Source organism: Anomaloglossus baeobatrachus, chromosome 2, assembly GCF_048569485.1.
Source record: "Anomaloglossus baeobatrachus isolate aAnoBae1 chromosome 2, aAnoBae1.hap1, whole genome shotgun sequence".
Classification (NCBI taxonomy): Eukaryota; Metazoa; Chordata; class Amphibia; order Anura; family Aromobatidae; genus Anomaloglossus; species Anomaloglossus baeobatrachus.
The window spans coordinates 136,561,902-136,584,552 of NC_134354.1; the positions used below are offsets into that span (position 1 = coordinate 136,561,902).

General features: G+C 42.7%; 1 protein-coding gene across 2 annotated transcripts in view; it reads right to left on the minus strand.

The window, feature by feature from the left end:
- Window positions 1-22,651, minus strand: part of SEPTIN4 (septin 4) — a 133,029-nt gene that overhangs the window by 68,396 nt on the left and 41,982 nt on the right. Inside the window, exon 2 of one of the 2 annotated variants that reach the window (XM_075335370.1) lies at window positions 3,596-3,643. In XM_075335370.1, the coding sequence (XP_075191485.1) occupies window positions 3,596-3,643 (48 nt within the window). Of the gene's footprint in view, window positions 1-2,839; window positions 3,644-22,651 lie in introns of both variants that reach the window. The other variant, XM_075335369.1, reaches the window with a different exon arrangement.

Below are 22,651 nucleotides of genomic sequence, written 5' to 3' on the forward strand. Positions count from 1 at the left end.
CTGTATACATAGTAAAACTAGTACTTTAAGTAAAAGCTCACAATAAAGGCCAAAAGCTGTTACCAACATAAAGACATCATTTTTTATCTGGAAACAGATTCAATATTCTGGTGAAAGTGACAGAAAGAACCAATGAAGACAAATGTATGTCCTGTTCTACTTAAAGGGAATCTGTCACCAGGATTTTGCAATGTAAACTGAGGAAAAGGGTTAAAAACAAAAAAAACATCTGTGCTTCCCTTATCTGTGTGCAAGATATTGTTTACCTAAACTAAAGGATTTATTGTTCTCTGAATAACATTGGTGTGACTCCCTGCCTCTTAAATGGCAGTCCCCCTGCTGTGATTAAAGGGCACTTTACACGCTGCAATATCAGTACCGATATCACTAGCGAGCGTACCCGCCCCCGTCGGTTGTGCGTCACGTGAAAATTGCTGCCTGTGGCGCACAACATCGCTATCACCCGTCACACGGACTTACCTTCCCTGCGACTTCGCTCTGGACGGCGATCCGCCTCCTTTTTAAGGGGCGGTTCGTTCGGCGTCACAGCGACGTCACACGGCAGCCGTCCAATAGCAGAGGAGGGGCGGAGATGAGCAGCCGGAACATGCCGCCCACCTCCTTCCTTCCTCATTGCCGGTGGACGCAGGTAAGGAGATGTTTGTCGCTCCTGCGGTGTCACACATAGCGATGTGTGATGCCGCAGGAACGACGAACAACATCGTACCTGCAGCAGCGATATTTGGAAAAGGAGCAACGTGTCAACGAGCAACGATTTTTCACGTTTTTGCGCTCGTTGATCATCGCTCCTTGGTATCACACGCTGTGATGTCGCTAATGGCGCCAGATGTGCGTCACTAACGACGTGACCCCGACAATATATTGTTAGCGATGTCGCAGCGTGTAAAGCACCCTAAACACTCCACAGTCAATGCATAATCTCTATTAAGAGCTTGGTGTGGTCAGGGAAAGCTCCCAGCTCTGATAAACTCATTTTTAGATAAAGTAAGAACAGCTGCACACAGTGATCTAAGTTAAACATGGTTAGTTTCAGAATCTCTTTGCCTACAGCATGCTGTTCTCATATGAGAAGCAACAATTCTGCTCACAGATACAGTACATAGTAAAATATATACATAGTAAAATTTTGCTCACAAATTCCTTCAAATTTGTTTTTAGTATGAATAAGGGAATACACTGAGTATATTGTTGAACTGCTAAGTATACATCTTACTAACATATAAAAGAATTGCTAAAAGTTTTCCCACTGCAGTTTAGTCCCAATCAAAATGTAAGATAAAAATAAAATGGGCATATACCCTGTTGAAAGTAAATAAGTAAAAGCAATAGTGTATGTAAATAAAATATGGTACTTAGTAAACATTATATTTGTTAAAAAAAAAAAGCGAAAAGCCATCCCACCACGACAAGGTGGAACGGTGCTATTCACTAATATTAAAACCTTACTATGTGTCAGAACCGACATCAATGTGAATAAGGGCAGGGAGGCTTTGTTTCTTTAATGGTCAATGTGAACGTGCTCTTATACTTTGCATGTATAACAACATATACAGGGAGTGGACTTCTTTTTCTGAGCTGGGTATTTCATTTATATAGCTTCCTAAGGCCTCTGTCACACGCCCGTGAAAATCACGCACGTGTTTTACGGACGTGTCAAAGATGTGGATTGTCCTCGGTGTAATGTCGGAGAACGGGAACTTTCTACTCACCTGTCCCTGGCGTCGCTGTCCGTGGTGCTGAATTTCGGTCTCCGGTCCTGCCGACTCTCCGCTGCTGCTTCCGGCCGCAGTGAAGTGAATATTAAATGAGCATAATGAACAGCGGTCGGCAGCAAGTGACAGCAGCGGCAGAGACAGGAGGGCTGGAGAAGGTGAGTAAAGGTTTTTTTTTTTTTAAAAGACACATGTCTTTTCAACGGTGAGTGTCACACGGAACACATCCGTGTGTGTTACGTGTGACACGTTTGCGTTCCGTGCGACACCCGTGATGCCGGAGAAAAACGGACATGTCGACGTATGGAGCACACGGGCACATGTAAGTACGTAACGGACACACGTTCCGTGCAAAAATACTTACGTGTGCCCAAAACTATAGGAAAACATATGTCAACGTGAGAACCGGTACGTGAGAAAACTGTCCATACACGTACCGGAGGCACGAACATGTGGCAGAGGCCTAAGGCTGGGTATCCCAGTCTCTCTCTGCCCTTATTCACATTGAGGTCAGTTCTGACATATGGTTTTAATATTAGAGAGTGTAAGGCCATCCCTTTTGGCATACACCTTGTCATGGTGGGATGGATTTAAGCTTTTTTTGATCATAAACAGTGTTTACTAAGTACAATATGTTAATTATTTATTTATTTACAGCAGGGTATATGGTCATTTTATTTTTAGCTTAGGTTTGTTTAATGACCAGTGTGAACAAGCTCTTATACTTTGCATGTATACCAACTTATACTCCAGGTCATTTTTTCAAATTTGCTTCAGTCCCAATCAAGTAAATGTGACTGAATTGCGATACAAGGAACTTCAACTTAATGGAGCTATGCCTGGTAAACAATTAAGTAGTCCCAATACTCGCTTCAGCCAGCTACATGGCAGGTGTGATGGGAGGGAGGCACCCATCAATCTGATATTGATAGCCTACACTAGATATGAGCCAGCAATATTAGATATCTCATGGGCTTCACTGCATATCCTATAAGTCTATGCACCAAATAAGTTTTACCCCTGAGATCTATATTGAAATGACAAAAAAAACCTCTTTAATTCAAAGAAAATTCAACAAAAAACTCTTTGTAACTGATTATCTATACCTCGCTGGAGTCATAAGGGTCTAGTTTTCCCCATGGGCTTTTAGGTCTAGAGGGACTTGGAGGTGGCACCAAGGGTGGACATCCCCAACCTGAAGGCAAGACAGGAAGGGTCTGGCTTGTATCATCTTCATCATTGTTCTCCTTAATATGCCTGATGGAAAACAGCTCAGGCTCTAGATGGGGCTGCATGGCATCATTGCATAAATGCTCTACAATCTGCTCTCTGTAATATTTCTGCTGATCTGTATTGTGCATATCAGTTTCTTGTTTCCACCAAAGGTTTTCTCCTGGCTCTTCTATGTGTAGTTTTTCATCTAGCGGCTCATGACGAAATCTATTTTCTTGTTGGCGCTCTTCTTCTTCTTGCTCTCTCCGTATTGTTTCTTCCTGATATTGCCTATGAAGTCTTTCCTCCTCTTCACGTTGCTGCTCCCTGCGGAGCTTTTCATCCCCTTCACTCTGCACCCTGCGAAGCTTCTCTTCCCGATGCTCTCTGCGGAGCCTCTCTTCTTCCTCTTCTTGATGCTGTTTAACAAGATTCTCCTCTGTGTTATCTCTGACCAACTGCTCCTCCTTTCTCGTTTGTCTAAGATGTTGGTCTTCTTCTTGTGCTTTGGTCAGATGGAGCCTTTCCTGCTCCCTGCGGAACCTTTCCTCTTGCTCTCTTTGAGTGGTTGTTTGGTGCCGTGGTAAATAAGACGGATCCCTTTTCTCCTGTGCTCTCTTGTTACTTTCTCTGGATATTGTATGAATTACCTCTTTCAGTTCCTCTTCATCTGAGTCATTACGCAGAAAAGTTCGGATCTGTGGAAAGGACATGAAAAACAATAGGAAACATGTTAATATTCTAGTCAATTCTCCATCCAAATCTCAAAAATTTTTATTTATTGCTTATCATTTCAGTTCTGCCATTCTAGTACTTACAGGAGTCCAATCTATTCCATGTCCCTGCCAAACAGATCTATAGATTGTATTTGCAAGACCTCTGTGACTGAAATGTTGGAGTAATGGCAGACTTGGGATAACGTAAATGAAATATTCATTTTCAGTTTGTGTTTGTCCTCTTGGATCTCTACTTATCTTATTCTGGGGTCAGTCACTCCAAAAAACAGCTTTCTAAAAAACTGGAAATGTTAAAATTGAAAGCCATGCTGCTACTGAAAACTTGTCATTTTGTTTTGCGTTTTTCCATCGCGTTTTTTCTACCATGTGTTCCCGAAAATAAGACAGTCTCTTATAATATTTTTTACTCCAAAAGATGCGCTAAGGCATATTTTAGGGGGATGTCTTATATGTTGTATTAGTGTCAGTGTTTGCGTCTCCCGGTACTGAAAAATTAATATTCACCTCTTTTCCCTCCCATAATCCCACCCACCCCTCTGCCAGCATCAGTGATTAGAACTTGTGTTAATGAAATAATGAATATTCATCCCCTTCCCCGACCCACCCCTCTTTCAGAGTCAATGATTGGAACTTGTGTTAATGAAATAATGAATATTCACCCCTTTGCCCTACCCATCCATGTGCGCTGCGTCAGTAATTCTCTCCGACTGTCATATTAGTAACCGAGGATCGCCGCATAATGCTCGCACTGGGTGGCGTTTCTCCTGATCCATGCATGTCAGCGTGTATTTCTATGCAACTGTCACGCTCAGGTGAGGAGAACTGCCGGCCAGTATGAGCATTACCATCCATGCAATCCTCGGGCAGTAATAAGACAGTCTGAGTGAATCACTAACACCTGGCCCTGGCACAGGGGTGGGCAATGAAGGAGATGACTATTTATTATTTCATTAACACAAGTTCCAATCACTAAAACTGGTAGAGGGGTGGCCGGGATTATGGGCAAGAAGAGGGCTGAATTTTCATTCCATTAACTAGGTGGCATATGATTATAACTAGGGATGATCGAATATCTCAAATATTCGGCTTCGCAAATATTTTCCGAATAGGTCGCCACTAGGCAAATATTCAATGCACAATGTAAGTCCATGGGAAGCCCGAATAGTTCTGAATAGTTGTTATTCGGGTTTCTGATAGACTTACATTGCGCATCGAATATTCGCGAGTGGTTGAATAGCGGCAACCTATTCGGAAAATACTCGCAAAGCCGAATATTTGAAGTATTCGATCATCCATAATTATAACCTTCTGGGCTTAAGGCCACTTCACACATAACGAGATCGAGAACGAGATTGTTGCTACGTCACAGTTTCTGTGACGCAACAACGAGTTTACTAGCGATCTCGTCATGTTTGACACGTACCAACGATCCGCCCCCTGCTGTGAAATCGTTGGTCCATGCTGAACAGCCTGGGCCATTTTTGGCTCGTTGGAGTCCTGCTGGGCAGGATGGATCTGTATGTTTGACATCTACCTACGATTTCGTTAACGACCTAGATTAGAACTTTAGTATGGCACGTAGGCGTGTAGTTGCGTTCCCGTTTCCGCGCTCCCTCTGCACCGATTGGTTGGCACTGATAAACACTTGGGAATGAGGAGGGATGAATCCGGGTGGAGATGCAGCTTCGATCCGAAAATCAAGCAAGCAACCGGGTACAAAGTACGAATGAATCAGGGTGGAGTCGCAGGTTCTATTCTCAAAGCAAAGCTCAAAAGAAGTGACAAAGGATGACGCAATACAAAAGTTACCTTTTAGGCCCGCCTACCCGCCCAATCAGAACGCAGTATTGGCCACCAATCGGAGCGGATTGGAAAAGGCGACGCAAATGCACGCCTACGTGGCTCACTGCGTTTCACTACGCCCCTAATCGAGATCGGAATCGTTACCACAGCTGTTGTGTGACAGGGTCCCGACGATTTACAAGATCGTTATACAAGTCGCATGCTCGTTCCTAAAGTCGGTGTGTGTGACACCTCACATACGATTTCACCAACAACTCAGCAATGATCCGGGAACTGTGACGTAGTAGCAATCTCGTTCACGATCTTGTTATGTGTGACTGGACCTTTAGAGTAACGTACAACAATAAAAATGTTACATCTTCTGAAAAGGCTGTTAAAGCCCTATTTCTGGATACTATTTACATGATGATCCGCAACTAGGGCTTATTTTTGGAGTAGGGCTTATATTTTAAGCATATTTCAAAAAGGCCGAAAACTCCTGCTAGGGCTTATTTTCGGGGTAGGTCCTATTTTTGTGAAAACATGCGTTTTTATCGTGTTTTTGACACTGCGGTTTTTGTCTCTCTTTGGTATGCCATGTCTTATATACTGTTGCTTTTTTATACTTCATGATAGTTGGCTTTGTCAAAAATACATTGACACAGTCATGTGAGTTCCCTGTGTTTTTAGTGTGTTTCCACACGACGTGCATATTTTACCTTGAATCTATGGGAAAATCCACAAATTAATTCTCAGTGGGTTTTATGGGTACCGCAAGAGAGATGAACATGTTATGGATTTCAACACACGCACCGCAGGTCAGATTATGCTGCATAAAAAAACAAAATCCCAATGAGCATGCGCTTTTTACAAATCCCATCTAGTTTGCTGGAATTACGGTAAGTTACAAAGCTTCTCCTATGCAATGAAATGTTAATCATGGATAGTACACAAATTACACATAGATAACATCTGTGATTTTCATGGAGCTATAGACTCGTATAAGTCATTTTGATCCATCACTCAAAAATAGACAAGTGCCTATTATATTTTTATGGACAAACAGTCTGCAAAAAATATAGAATGTGAACAGCACCATAAAAACACACATAGAACACAAGCGTGAAAAATGACATCTGCACGAGGCTTAATCCTGTAATCCCCTCTACATGACTCCCCAATTTCTATAAGGCCCTGTTCATTAGGTCTATGGCTTATGTTTAAAACATATTACTACAAATCCAAACATTGCCTCATGGACCTCACTAACTTATGGATTTCTGCATCCAATGTCAAGAATAAAGATACATTATTATTCATTCACCTTTAGGTTTGATATTCCTCAAAAAGAAAACTGCAGTGGTTTTTGCATTTTTCATTTGGCTTTTTTCCAGGCAGTATTAAATGGATAAACCTCAATACTGTCTCCAGTGTACTATACTGTATACACAGAAAGATTGCAATCAATATATTCAGTGGTAATTACACCAGCAATGATCTTCACATTTATATGTCAATGAGATGTTCTTCCTCAAATACAAATAGTAGATTAATGGGGTTTCTGCCCACACAGCTAAAAACAAACTAAATAACAGCATGTGCTGCATATTCCCTACATACCAACATAAATACAAAAACATTTAAAATCTCTAAATTTTTAATAAAGTTATGAATAAATTGACCAGAAAACATAGTAAATGAATTTACGATTAATTTACAGGAGTTTTCCCAGTAACAAAGTTAATTTTCATCAATAGATCTTGGAATAATAATAATTTCCACAATTGAATGTGTTTTAAAAAAATGTTCCTGTACTGAGATAATCTTATATACAGTATGTGCCCCTACTATGTACTGTGTAATGGCAGTGTCTGACCATACAGCGACATGGTCTGATCATACTGAAGGATGGTATGGATGCCGGGCCTCCATATTACTTTGCCAGAGAGATTTAGTGTGTGTGTATGACTTCGGGCGAGGTGTGCGACTCTTAGTGTTTTCTTCACGTTGGCATCCATCATCCCACAGCTGGTACACGTGACATCGGAGTACTCTTGGCAAACCAAACTTAAACAGTTTATAATTCCACTGCTATGACCGACATGGCCTCATTCCTGACAATTCTGCTGCTGTTATATTTTGGGGTACTCGCCCTTGACCTATCCCCGCTATCTTGGATCTCGTCCTCAAGCTGCCGGGCATGTGTGTCTCCGTTCCCCCACCCTTTTCTCACTGCTGTCCGGCTTTGGGCCTCGATGGCTGTCTAGTCATACAACTTCCCTGTGCCTACTGGGGTGAACCGTAGTTTCCGGACCTTAAGAGGTTACCACAGGGTTCCCTGTCTTTACTCCTCGATCCCCTTTGCAGAACTCCACCTCACAAGGCCCATCCCTCTAACAACCCACTGACCATCTGTCACTCCTCCACTATCTTATCTAATAACTAATCTACCAATGCCTGACCGCTACATCCAGGACCCACACTTCACTAGCAGCAGTAATTTTACCACATACATTTCCACATACTTAGTTCCTAAAATACATTGTCTTCACAACACAGATAAATAGCATAAACAATAGGGGGGTGCAGACCCCACCTACAATATTACAGCTACTGGGCCAAAGAGGAAGTAAAAAAGTATACAGACATTACAGCACAGTATCGCAAATAATTATTTCTTTGAGGTAAAACAATTTTAAAAAATGTCTGTATAGTCTGTTTTACTTCCTCCCTGGTCCAGGAGCTGTGGTATGTTCAGACCATGTTCCTGTATGGTCAGACACGGCCATTACACAGTACACAGCAGGGCATATTTATACACTGAGCAAAAATATAAACGCAACACTTTTATATTTGCTCCCTTTTTTATGAGCTAAATTCAAAGATCCACAGAGAATAAGACACATATAATGGAGCCCCTAAAAAGCAGCAAAATACTCCTGAAAACTAGATAAACAGCTTGAATCAGGGCCTACGAGTTGTCTATGTTGGCATGCTGAGAGTTGTAGTTCAGTTTAGAAAGTGGAACAAAAATGTTTCCAGTCCACAACTGGTCCTCATTTTGACTGACCCTGCATCTAACCCAGTGTCGCCCAATGCGTTTCACCATTAAGGATCATCAGGGGAGGATAAACACTGAACCTCAAAACTGCAGAGGGCTATCAACGATAAGGCTAATCCTAAGTCTGGTTATACATGGACTGGTATAAACAAAATGTTTTTGTCCCAATGTGGGCCGGTTGTGGACTGCCTTTGTAAGGGCAGGAGTTTTCTTGGATTTGAAGGGCTAGATTACTCCCATGCAGGGACAGTGGCTTAGTCTCCAACACCGCCTTCAAGACTGGTTGATACAGGACTGACTTTCGCCTGACAGACGGAGCAACATGAGTGAGACCATTCTATGTTTGTCTTGAGGTGTTTATGGAGTCTTGGGGATTGTATGAAGCCACTTGAACCACTGTCTAGTTGTGCTGGTTTTTCAGTATTGATCTCACACTCCTGATAAATAACAGTGAGTTTTGTATCTTTTTTTCCCCCACTCTTCTGTTTAAGTGGGAGAACGTTACAGCACAAAATAAAGAACAAGAAAAAAAAAGTACCCCGATAAATATAAATATTTATACAATACTAAAACTAAACAAAAACGTGCACATTTTTTGTATCATTGCATCTGGCATAACCCACTCTATAAATCTGTCACACTTCAGTGAACACTGTAAAAAATAAATAAAAACATGGCAAAAATTAGTCTTTTTCATCAAATTGTAGAAAAAAATGAGGAAAAAATGTGGTCAAAAAATCAAATGTAAATAAATATGGTATCTTTAAAAAGGTCATCTGGTCCTGCAAAAAACAAGCCCCCACTCAGCTCTGTTACTGGAAAAGCTATAGCTGTCAGAATATAGCAATGCAAAATAATTTTTTTTCTATAAAGTTGTTTTTGTTGTGTGTAAGAGGCAAAACATAACAAAATACATATAAATGTGGTATCACTGTAATTGTACTGTCCAGGGGAATAAAACAGTCATTAATTATACTGCATGGTTAACAGCATTAAAAAAAGAATCCTGAATTGCTGTTTTATGTTTATTCTGCCTCCCAAAAATTGGAATAAAAATTGATGGAAAAAATGTTATGTGCCCGAAAATGGTGCCAACAAAATCAGCAACTTATCCCGCAACAAACAATCCCTCATATGACTCGCGGCAGAAAAATTAAAAAATTACATCTCTTCAAAAATTGGTGACATAACAAAATGTCACGTTAACCCCAGGACACCCGGCGTACACACAGCTGTAAAGGCTCCGGCACTGGAGGTAGAGTAGAGGCTGTTTTTATTTTACAAGGGGCGTGATATAAATTGAAAATGAATTGTCTGAGTTTTGGGTATCCCCTTTATTTGCGATATATAATAATCTTTTTTTATCACTGTAAAGATTTCTAAACACTGTAACTATATTATTTCACATAGCAGATGCTATTTATTCAGTACATTGCCTCTGTAAAGGAATGGTTACATCTGTGTAAGTTTTACAGTATCAAAAAGAATTACCGTAAGTTGAGCAGTAAATCAGTAGTGTGAGTCTATCACCTCTGATTTGTGAGCTTCTAAAACATACACCAGAGCCTAGTCTGCTCTCTCGCATCTTTCCATCCACTATCCAGCCACAATTGATATATTGATTGGAACATCGTCCTTTCTTTCTGACCTTCACACTGTCTAACCTCATAAGCTTAATATAAAATCCTGCTCTGTAACCTCATAGCTAGTAGTGATACAGTTCAATCTAACGCATGCAACACATAAAAATAAAGGATATTTTAGGATATTTTTCAATTTTCCTAATATCTGTCAGTGAAAACAATGTACATAATAATACATTTCTTAATTTGTAATTGTCATTATATTCCACAGGGCATATAATCGTGTCCGCCCATAACTTTTTTAAATTGCAAGAAGCTATAAGATTTGTGCAAATATATTGAAATACAGGTCAGCTCACCCACTGGCGGACACAGCCTGAAAAGAGTGCCAGGACAGTATATGGGCCCGTTTCAGCATAAGAGCTCATCAAAATACACAATTCTACCAGTTTTGGAGGTAGAAATGGGACCCCTGACCTCTTGGGCCGCTATGCGGCTGCAAAGGCTGCCCCAATGATATGGCCGCCCCTGAGCTCACCATTTACCCTCGTGGATTTGCTCCCAGTCAAGAGCCCCAGTTTGAGCTGAATGTCCAATTGCAATGAAAGAAAGGAATATGGCAAAGTGAAGGAGTCTTGTAACAAGGAAGTAGGGAAGGTTTTTTTTAGACAAAAACATCCAAAACAGTGTGAAAAAAATAAAGAGGTACCCCTAAAAATCATTTCAGCTTATGCTTTAATCATAAGATTTGTCGGTAAAATCTATTAATAGATACACTGATAAAAGTATAGAAATAGGTCACATACACATGCTTTGACCATTAGCTATTCTTAAAGGGGTTCTTAAAAACAATAAAAAATGAAGAAAATATAAGTATGAATAAATTCCTAAATACATGTCATTACTATAATACACTAAAAATGCTTTTGTCTTGTTACACTGACAAAAACCTGTGTCGAATGTCACAAACAGGTCAGGTGCCTGTAAGCATCTGCTGTCATCTACAAGTGCATCTCAATAAATTAGAATATCATCAATATCCCGATTGCTTGTGCACCTTTTTCTACAACACTTTTTCCTTCCACTCAACTTTCCATTAATATGCTTGGATACCGCACTCTGTGAACAGCCAATTTCTTTAGCAATGACTTTTTGTGGCTTACCCTCCTTGTGGAGTGTGTCAATGGCTGCCTTCTGCACATCTGTCACATCTGCAGTCTTCTCCATGATTGTGTAGCCTACTGAATTAGACTAAGGGACCATTTGTAATGCTTAGGAAGCCTTTGCAGGTGTTTTGTGGTAATTATTCTAATTTTCTCAGATAATGACTTTTGGGTTTTCATTGGTTGGAAGCCATAATCCTCAACATTAACAGAAATAAAAACATGAAATAGATCACTCTGTGTGTAATGACTCTATATAATATATGCATTTCACTTTTTGTATTGAATTACTGAAATAAATTAACTTTTTGATGATATTCAAATTTATTGAGATGTACTTGTATGTCTAACAGGTTTTTGTCAGTGTAACAAGGCAAAGGCAATCCTTACTCATTCCCAGCAGAAAATGTAATACAACATCTTACTTGGGAAGGTACTAGTCAGGCTCTTGTTGTAAGAGCTAGGAACAGTGTCAGTAACATGTTACAGTTGCTGTGGCTCTGGAGACTATGTCCGGATTTCTTGCTACTGTACATGTGCAAGCGCTGGAGACTAAGTCCTATCTTGGAGCCATTGCACATGTGCGGGTGACATCATCGCTGACACGAGGTCACATGTCTCTGACACCTTCTAAGCTAATTGGCCACTGGTCATGTGCTTGTGACACGTGGTCACATGTCTCTGACACCTTCTATGCCGATTGGTCGCTGGTCATGTGCTTGTGACGCTTTGCTCGGTGATAGGCCAGCGTGACGTCATTGCTGTCATTCTGGCAGCGGATTGGCTCTGGTGTCCTCCATCTTAGATGAGGCACAGAGTCTATATAAGACCCTGACGCACGCCGCCCGGCGCTCAGTCCTCTTGGTTCATGCATGAGGGTAGACGCCCTGTGCACGTCCCTCTAGGCATCTCTCTGTCTATGTTAGGTGAGCGCTACCGGCAGGGTAGCATTCTTATACCTTACAGCTTCGGCTGCAGTCTGTATCCTTACCTCTTAGTGGAGCGGACATAGGCAGGTGCCTGAGGCACATGGTCCGGCTGGGCCTTGTGATTCTACTCGTAGGTGGACGTTGCCGCTAGGGTAACGCTCCTTATACTGCGTCTGGCAGTTGTTCGTATCCTCGTACACTAGGGGAGCGAACAGAGGTAGGAGCTTTGTGCGGCTTATGCTGCTGTCCGTCTCTTTTGCACCACTAGAAGAGCAGACCTAGGCAGGTGCCATATCTAGTGGTTTGTGTCCTCGCACACTAGTGGAGCGAACGCAGGTAGGAGCTTTGTGCGGCTTACGTTGCTGTCCGTCTCTTTTGCACCACTAGAAGAGCGGACCTAGGCAGGTGCCATATCTAGTGGCTCGTGTCCTCGCACACTAGTAGTGCGAACGCAGGTAGGAGCTTTGTGCGGCTTACGCTGCTGTCCGTCTCCTGGCACCACTAGAGGAACGGACCTAGGTAGGTGCCATTTCACACTCACTGCTTTTGTCTCTGTGATCTTTAACAGAGACCATTCCACACACCCTCCAAGTAAGGGAGGAATTGCTTTATTTTCTAATTATATTCCTCTGTGAGTTTAACAGAGGTATTGCACTCTGCACTTATGCTATTATTTTTTACAGTGGCACAATTATATACCACTTATCCTCTGCCATAGTCTGCAGCAGAGTCTTTGCACGGTGGACCCTGACTGTCTGACATTCCTTTAGGTTTTATTATCAGACAGCCCCCCATAACAAACATTCTCAGCTGCTTAACCCTCTACATGCTGAAGTCAATAGGGACCATAGCATTTAGAGGATTGTGAGAGGGAGGCGACTCCCTGTTCTATAGCATCGGTGATGCTATCAGATTGCAGGGTACCGATGATTGTTGTGGAACCTGAAGGTCCAAGAATGACCTCTGGGTTTGCAAGGTACATTGTCCTGTGTAAGCTATGCCATAAGCAAGATCTAACAGGCCTCCTGTTACACGATGTGCGAATGTTAAGTATTTGGTGAGTTTTTAACCTCAGTATTTGTAAACCAAAACCGGGAGTGGGTAAAAAATGCAGAAGTGGTGCCCATGTTTCTATTATAGTTTTCTGATTGTTCTACTCTGTACAATTAAAGTGTGATGAGTAAACACCTATACAAATCTGATATTACTGTAATGTTACTGACCCAAAGAATAAGCTGTATAAAACACTAAAAGAGAACCTGTCACCATGATTTTGTAATGTAAAGTAAAGATATGGCTGTAATGGTGCTGTAATACTGATTACACTGATACCTTTAGTGAAGAAATATGCTTTGTGGTTCTTCTCTAATCAGCATTTGATATTTTGTACTAATTAGGTCTTCTCCTCCCTGTCTATGATTCCCCAGCCCCGCCACCTACGTCCAGTCTTTGTATGACATCGCTGCTGAAATTTCAAATAAGGGAGGTAGGTCATTTCTCAGACTGGAGGCAGACAGAGGGGCTGGGGAAGCACAGACAGGGAGCAGAAATCTCATGCACTGTGAACTGAAATTAGCAGAAAACTGTAAATTATGATTAAACTAGAACCACAAAGCAGATTTCCAAAAGTATCAATTTATTCAATATACAGCCTCATTACAGCTATGTCTTTACATTACAAAACTGTGCCAACAGTTTCTCTTTAACGTACGGTGAATGGCATAAAAAAATTAAAATAAAATTAAAATAATTGTTAAATTGCTGTTTGTTTGTTCGTTCTTCCAAATATTGGAATAAGGCTTGGTTTCCTTAATCCTGTGCTCTACACTGAGCACGTACATTGAAAATTCCATATAAATCTCTTAAAAATACCATTCAGACAGAACTCTGATAAAATCATTCACTATAATGAGGCAGACAAAATCAATTTAGACTCTTGAAAAAATGGACACCAATGAACAGAGGCCTCACGTAGGCTAGACTAACTATGACAGCCTCGTTAGAGTGAATAAATAAGTTAAGGGGTTCATCTGGATGAAGTATTTTCCAGATTGAGATAGAAGTCCCACCATGTAAGTGCTCAATGGAGAGCACAGGTTAAATGTGAATCGAGCCATAAAAGAGATCCAAAATGTTATGGAGATCAAAATGATACAAATAAAAGCTTCAACTTAATGTACAAAAAACAAGGCTCCATTCGGGTCCATCATCTAACAACGGAAATATAGGGAGTTTCCATGTTACTGGTTGAACAAAGGGTTTGGAAAAGCAATATGGCTTCTCCTAAAAAAATGTTGTAAAATCTGAAGTCCCAAATCTAAATGTTCCTCTCACCTCTGAGCCCTAGAGTGTGCCTTCAACCAAACCTATTCAATGTTTGGCATTGTTGTAGAGGGGATAAACCATTTAATAATGTATGGAGCACATGTCTCCAGAAGCACCAGCTGGACATAATGTATCATGCACTGCAGTGAAATATTTGTAATCTTCACAAATTTCTTTTGCAAAATTAACTACATGCTTAGTTCTTGAAATCACTGTGGAGTCAAAACAGTCACTACACCAGTATATGAATTCCCAAAGGTGTGTAATCTACAAAACAGAGTCACTTGCAGGGGAAAGCTTGATGTTCACTTCTGACACCTTTGGGGATCTAGAAATGGCACCTCAAACTATTCCATCAAAACCTGCCCTCCACAAGTCAAATCATGCTCCTTCCCTCTGAGTCCTGCAATGTGGCCAAACAATAGTTCCCAACCCCATATAGGAGAGTGCAACATTATAGAGAAAATGCGTATAAAATTGTATGGTTCATTTTTACATATTTCTACATTTGAAAATGAAAAACGTGGGGCTAAAATAGCATTTTAATTATAAAAAGTCATTTTTTTATATCCATGGCCCAATGGTATACAATTCTGTGAAACAACTGTGGTGTCAACATGCTCACTATACCCCTAGATTAATTCATTGAGGGGGTATTTTGTTAAATTGGGTAAATTTAAGTGGTTTCTGATATTCAGGCAATTCAGGGGCTCTATCAAGGGACACCCGTAAACAATGCCAGAAAAACCTGCACTTCATTATGGTCCTTCGTCCCTTTTGAGCTTTGCAGTTGCCCAAACAAATAAAGGCTTACTCAGGAGGAATTGCATTACAAATTGTGGGGCCCATTTTCTCCTAATACCCCACTTTTCTGGCATCTCAGGGACTCTTCAAATGGGACAGGTTGATCACAATCTATTCCAGCCAAAATATCAAAAGTCACATAGCGCTCCTTTCTTTCAAAGGTCTTCCGTACTCCCAAACAGTAGTTTCTGACATTGAATTGCACACCAAAGGTTAAAGGGGTATTCCCATCTCCAAGATCCCAATATGTAGGTGTCATAATAATATTATTAGATGAGTAAAAAGCTGTGGAGAAGAAGCGCAATAGGGTTTTACCCCAATAATACACGGGGTAGAGACAGGGAGCAGTAATACTCACCAAGTGAAGTTGTGAAAGTCACAACTACTATGCAGGCATGGAAAGTTTTGATCAAGGCAGCAGCAACCCAGACGGCAGATAACAGAGAACAATAGAGGAAAATAGGGTTTATTTGAGCCGCGCCAATGATCACTTCTCAGGTATTCAGATTAATGGATCTTTATTTTGCACAGGTCTACGCGTTTCTGGAGTCTCAGCTCCCTTCCTCAGGACCATCAGGCATAAGAACACATCAAATCTCATTTGATTTGATGTGTTCTTATGCCTGATGGTCCTGAGGAAGGGAGCTGAGACTCCAGAAACGCGTAGACCTGTGCAAAATAAAGATCCATTAATCTGAATACCTGAGAAGTGATCATTGGCGCGGCTCAAATAAACCCTATTTTCCTCTATTGTTCTCAATAATATTATTAGCAAATATCTCAAATTAGATATGTAGTATAGCTCTCATGATATAGGCATGTCTTTTACCTCCTGTGCAGGGCATTGCAGTTCGTTATCCATGGTTACAACCACGCGCATCTAACTAGCGAACTTTCACTATAGGAGTGGACGTAACCATGGATACCTAAGCTGCAACGCCAAGGAGAACTACATTTCTAATTGGATGTATTTGCTAATATTATTATTATTATTATTATTACACCTACTACATATTGGGATAGGAACTTGGAGATGGGAATAACCCTTTAAGTAGTTCTGCTTCTCTTTTGAGGACTGCCATGTGCTGAAACTTTAGTTTCCAAACACATATGGGGGACTGACGTACTTAGGATAAATAGCACAGCAAATTGTGGAGATCCATTTCCCTAAAGCCTGCTTTACATGTTACGATTCTGCATACAATATCGTATGCGATGGTAACCGCCCCCATCGTATGTGTGCAGGTTCAATTTTGTTGAATGTGCCGCACAAACGATTAACCCCCGTCACACGTACTTACCCGTCCATACGACCTCGATGTGGGCGGCGAACGTCCACTTCCTGGAGTGGGAGGGACGTTCGGCGTCACATCGACATCACGCGGCAGCCGGCCAATAGAAGCGGAGGGGCGGAGATGAGCGGGACGTAAACATCCCGCCCACCTCCTTCTTTCCACATTGCTGGCCGGGAGCCGCAGGACGCAGGTAAGATCTGTTCATCGTTCCCGGGGTGTCACACATGCTACCCCGGGTACGATGAACAACCTGACGTTCAATTCATGAGGAATGAACGACGTGTGTGCGATGAACGTTTTACCGTTCATTCGCAATCGCATGTAGCTGTTACACACTACAATGTACCTTACGATGCCGGATGTGCATCACTTACGACGTGACCCCGCCGACACATCGTAAGATATATTGTAGTGTGTAAAGCGGGCTTTAGTTACCCCTGTGAAAATGAATAATATAGATTAAATTAATAGTTTTGTAAAAAAAAAACTACGGTAATTTTAATTTTTCCACTCCAAAAAGTGTTAATTCTTGCGAAGCACCTGAAACTTCCTGACTTTGAGTTTTGAGTAATTTGAAGTGTGCAATTTTTAAAATGGGGTCTAGTTTTAGGATTATTATACACATAGGTCCCTCAAAGTCACTTCAAATGGTTCTTAAAAATATTTTGGAAATTTCAATGAAAAAAAATGAAAAATTTGGCTAAAACTAAAACACTTCTAACATTCTAACAAAAAAAAGGATGTTTCAAAAATGGTGCTGATATAAAGAAGACAAGTTTTAAGTAGTGATGAGCGGACACGGACTGTAAAAGTCCGGACCACATGGGTACTCAGGCCCGGAGTTCTCAGGGAGCTCTGGGTAATTATCTGGATCTGGCCACCCAGGTAATTAAAAAAATAAAAAATAAAGAAAAATGAAAAATAATAAAAATAATAATAATAATAATAATAATAATAATAATAAAACAGGCGCATTACACTGACCAGTCTCCTACATGGCAGTACAACTACTTCTGGGGTCGCTCATTAAAGGGGTATTCCCATCTCCAAATTCCTATTCTAATATGTAGTAGGTGTAGTAATAATAATATTAGCAAATCCCTCCACTTAAAAATGTAGTATAGTTCTTCTGATTCACTATGTCGCCTACCTCATGTTCAAGGCATTATAGGACCTTAGGTATCCATGGTTACGACCACACATATAGCCACAGTTAGTTAGTTGCTCATGGTCATCATAACCATGGATACCTAAGGTCCTGCATAGCCCTCTACATGAGATAAGAGACATGGCTTTATCAGGAGAACTATCCTACATTTCTAATTGGAAGTATTTGATAATATTATTATTATTGTTATTATACCTACTACATTTTGAGATAGGATCTTGGAGATGGGAATAACCCTTTAATCTCATGCATATTCACTGCTTACACCGCCCTCCCGCAGTCCCGTCTGTGATTGTTTGCGGTCAGACAGCTCCCCCAGCCTGTGTGACAGCGTGTCTGACTGCTTGCAATCACAGAACCTGTCTGTATATCTATAGTGGTGTTAAAATAAATAAATAAAGCAATTTGCATAGGGTCCCCCCATATTATGATACCCAGCACAGATAGAGCATATGAGTACAGCCTGCAGCCCCCAGTGCGCCTATCTTGGCTGTGTATCAAAATAAGTGGAACCCCATGTAGCTTTTTTTAATTAGTTAAATAAATATTTTTTAAAAAAAACGGCATGAGGCATTTGCTTGTATATGAACCTCTGAATCGTAAAGCACTGCGAAATATGTTGGTGCTATAGAAATAAAGATTATTAACCCCAAACACCCAGTTCCGAAGTAATCCACACGAGATTCCATGACGATTCCAGCTCTGCTACATACCTACTGAAGTCACAGCGTGCAGGCACTAAGCATGTCCACACGCTGTGACTTCAGGCAGAGACTGAGCTGCAGCGATGAGCAGTGACGTTACTCAGTTTATTTGCAGTCACAGCTGGAGGTTCTCATGGTACTCCAGCTTTGACCACATGTAAAGTGACCTCAACTCAGCTGTTGTCACTGACTTCAAAGACCTGCTTCTCCTGGAAGAAAACCACATTTTTTTTCTAAGGCTGCTTTCACACATCGTTTTTTTGCCATCAGTAAACAATCCAGCGAAAAACGGATAAAACGGATCCGGCGCCGGCTCCGTTTTTTCCCCATAGACTTGTATTAGCGCCGGATTGTACCGGTTGGCATTGTGTTGCATGCGGCGTCCGCTATATCCAGCGAAACATTGTTGTCCGGCGGCCGGAAAGGACACAGCATGCAGTGTTTGTTGGCTGCGGCGAAAAAACGGACCACGCCAAATCCGACGCCGTATGGCATGTTGTATAATAGAAGCCTAAGGGTGCCGGATTCGGCGTCATCCGGCATATGCCGGAAACCAATGATGGATCCGTTTTTTGCTTTTGGGTATGCCCAGACGTTGTGTAGTCTCTATCTCTCTCTCTCTCTGTCGATGTATCGGTCAGTCCGTCGGTCTCTCTGTCTGTTGGTTGGTCTCTCCCTCCCTCCTTTATAGTCACCGATCACGGGTGCGGCACTATACAGCTGTCACACTGCTCTGGCGGCTTCTCCTGCTTTTGAAAATGCCGGCGGCTCATTATTCCATCTAGTATTCACTGCTTCCCCCGCCCAGTGGCGCCTATGATTGGTTGCGGTCAGGCGAGCCCCCACGCTGAGTGACAGCTGTCTCACAGCCACCGGTGGGCGGGTCTATATAGTGCAGTAAAATAAATAAATAAATAATTTAAAAAAAACGACGTGCGGTCCTCCCCAATTTTGATATAGCCAAGGTAAAGCCACACAGCTGAAGGCTGGTATTCTCAGGATGGGGAGCCTCACGTTATGGGGAGCTCCCCAGCCTAAAAATATCAGCCAGCAGCCGCCCGGAATTGCCGCACCCATTAGATGCGACAGTCTCGGGACTCTACCCGGCTCATCCTGAATTACCCTGGTGCAGTGGCAATCGGGTTAATAAGGAGTTAATGGCTGCCCATAGCTGCCACTAAGTCCTAGGTTAATCATGGCAGGCGTCTATGAGACACCTCCAGGATTCATCTATAGTGAAAGTAAATAACCACAAACACCGAAAAATCCTTTATTTGAAATAAAAGACAAAAAAACACCATCTTTCCCCACTTTATTAATCCCCAAATACCCCTCCAGGTCTGACGTAATCCAAATGAGGTCCCACGACGCTTTCAGCTCTGCTACATCGGAAGCTGACAGGAGCAGCAGTAGAACACCGCCGCTCACTATGAGCTCCACAGAGCAACTGAAGTGAGTCACGCTGTCAGCGGTGACGTCACTCAGGTAGTGTCGGTGTGTGCGTTGATGATGGGTGCTGTAGTGCCTGAGTGTGTGTGGTGATGAGGGGGGCGGTAGTGCCGGGGTGTGTTGTTTGCGCAGATGCTACGTTTTGATCGCCTGTTATTGTATTTTGCGCAAAATTTACGGCGACCAAAAAACTTAATTTTGGTGTTTGTAATTTTTTTGCCGCTACACCTTTTACCGATCAGATTAATTGCTTTTATATTTTGATACCTCGGGCATTTCAGAATGCGGCGATACCAAATGTGTGTATATTTTTTATTTTTTTAACCCTTTAATTTTCAATGGGGCAAAAGGGGGGTGATTTGAACTTTTAGGTTTTTTATTTTTTTTAAAAAATGTTTCACTATTTTTTTTTTTTAATTTTACTAGGTCCCTTAGGGGACTATAACGATCAGCAATCTGATCGCTCTTCCATATCTTCAGATCACAGCTACAGAGCTGAGATCTGCAGATATGCTGCTTTACTCTCAATGCTGGCACTATGTCGGCACTGAGAGAAAGTGACTCATGTTAGTGTGACGCCCTGGCAAAACCAGGTAGTCACACAAGAGGCCCCCGCATAACGCCATCCGTCACAGGGTTACATACAGCCGATTTGAAACCCTAGCCACCCCCTCAGGGCAAGACAGGCACACCAATGGGCGGGACCAGGCGGTTAAGAAACGCCCACCTAGGGGTCTAGACAAACCAGGGTGGGAAAACCAGTAGTTAAGTCGAGAGTTAAGTCGAGAGTTCAAGTTGAGAGGAATGGAGGTTGGGGCTAAGTGTAGCACCAGCGGAGGTGAAGCTCAAGTTGACAGGTGCCAGGGTCAGAGCCCTGGTGCCTTGGCTAGGTGGCAGACGGTGGTCTCCATCAGCAGGCGACGGAAAGATGGCAGCCGGAGATCCGAGGTGGACCAGGACAGGGTTGGAGCCCGCCGGTGCCGACACCGGAGAACCGACCTGCAAACCGTGCACAGAGGGGGTACTTGGACCCTGAAGCCAAGACCGGAACCAACGGCCTAGCTAATTAACCAATTGAGGGCAGGATTTTAGGTCCTGTCCCAACCAAAGTCCCAAAAGCAGACAACCACCCACAGAGAGGGATAGGTCAACCGCCAGGGCCCGATAGATCCCACGGGTCAGCGTCAGAGGGCACGGCTCCTCAGGCACACAACAAGCTGGGAGCGGACTCCTGTGTTCCATACCAGGAAGTCCAACACAAGCAAAAACAGTGCAGAGGGAAAAGACGGCGACCACCAGCCCAGGTGGGGGACTAGAGTACAACCGGCTGCGGCGGCCGGCCACCAGCACCTTGGTTTACCAAAAGACTTGTGTGATTTATTCAACTGTGAGTAACCAAACATCCCCTGGTACGTCCGGGCGCGCAGGCCACTGCCATTGCCATTTCCTGCACAGAGCCACTAGGCCCCAGGGCAACTATCCCTACCCACGGAGGGGTTAACATCCAGCTGCCATTACATCTCCCCCCGGGGTGTCCCACAACAGCAGCGGTGGTGCCACCTTTCACCACACACCGTGGGTGGCATCACAAACTGAATACAGCCAAGCCCGTACAACTACGTCCCCCTTTTCATTTGGCGTGTTCGCGTGACCCAGGGGTCCGGAGGGTCCCTCGCGCAACACAGCAGGTCCGGATCCGAGCAGTTCGGCTGCTACAGGCGTGGGGGTGGCACATTAGCTACAGGCGTCATCACATGACCCTGTGCTACCATGGCAACCACCAGAAGTCAAATTGATCAAAGTTATGGCGGCGCGCATATGCATCTCGCTGCCAGATTTTGGCAGCGAGATGTAAGGAGTTAATAGTTGCGGGTGGAATTCCACTCTGAGCTAGCAGGCACACATGTCAGCTGTTGAAATCAGATAGTGACAGGATCCATGATGTACCCAGTACGTCATAGGTCGCTAAGGGGTTAAGGATAACAAACTCGATGTTTTGGAGTCGCAATACAAAGCCCTGATCTCAATGCTATTGAAAATGTATGGGCAAAGCTCAAAAGGCCGGTGCGAGCAAGTTCTGTCAGGAGGAATGGGCCCAAATTCCTACCACCTATTGTGAGAAGCTTCTGGAAGGATATCCAAAATGTTTGACCCAAGTCATACAATTAAAGGGCAATGGTACCAAATACTAATGAAATGTATGTAAACTTTTGACCAGTGGGGTAACTAGAGTTTGATGGGCCCCAGTGCAAAGTTCAGAGCTGGGCCCCCCTTCCTGCACATACACTGACACTTGGGATACGGGATAATGACGGGGTATGGGTTAATAAGCAACCAGGTTTCCCGTGATATGAAATCCCTCTATCAGCACCCAGCGTTCCTATGTTCTTATATCCATCTTGTCCTCTGCACCCAGCTTTCCCATGCTCTGCTATACATCTTTCCCTCAGCACCCAGCTTTCCCATATCTGAGCATGGGAAAGCTGGGTGCTGAGAGAAGAGCCTTTTTCCCTCAGCACAAAACATTCCCATCCCCTGCTTGTATCTTAGTCCCCCCTCGTATATAGTTCTCCAAATTCTATAATGGCCCCCACATAGCCTTCCAAATAGTATAAAGGGTCCCACATAATCCTTCATATATTAGTATGCACATCCATAGTCCTCCATGTAATTTAATGCATTTCCCATAGTTCTCCATATATTATA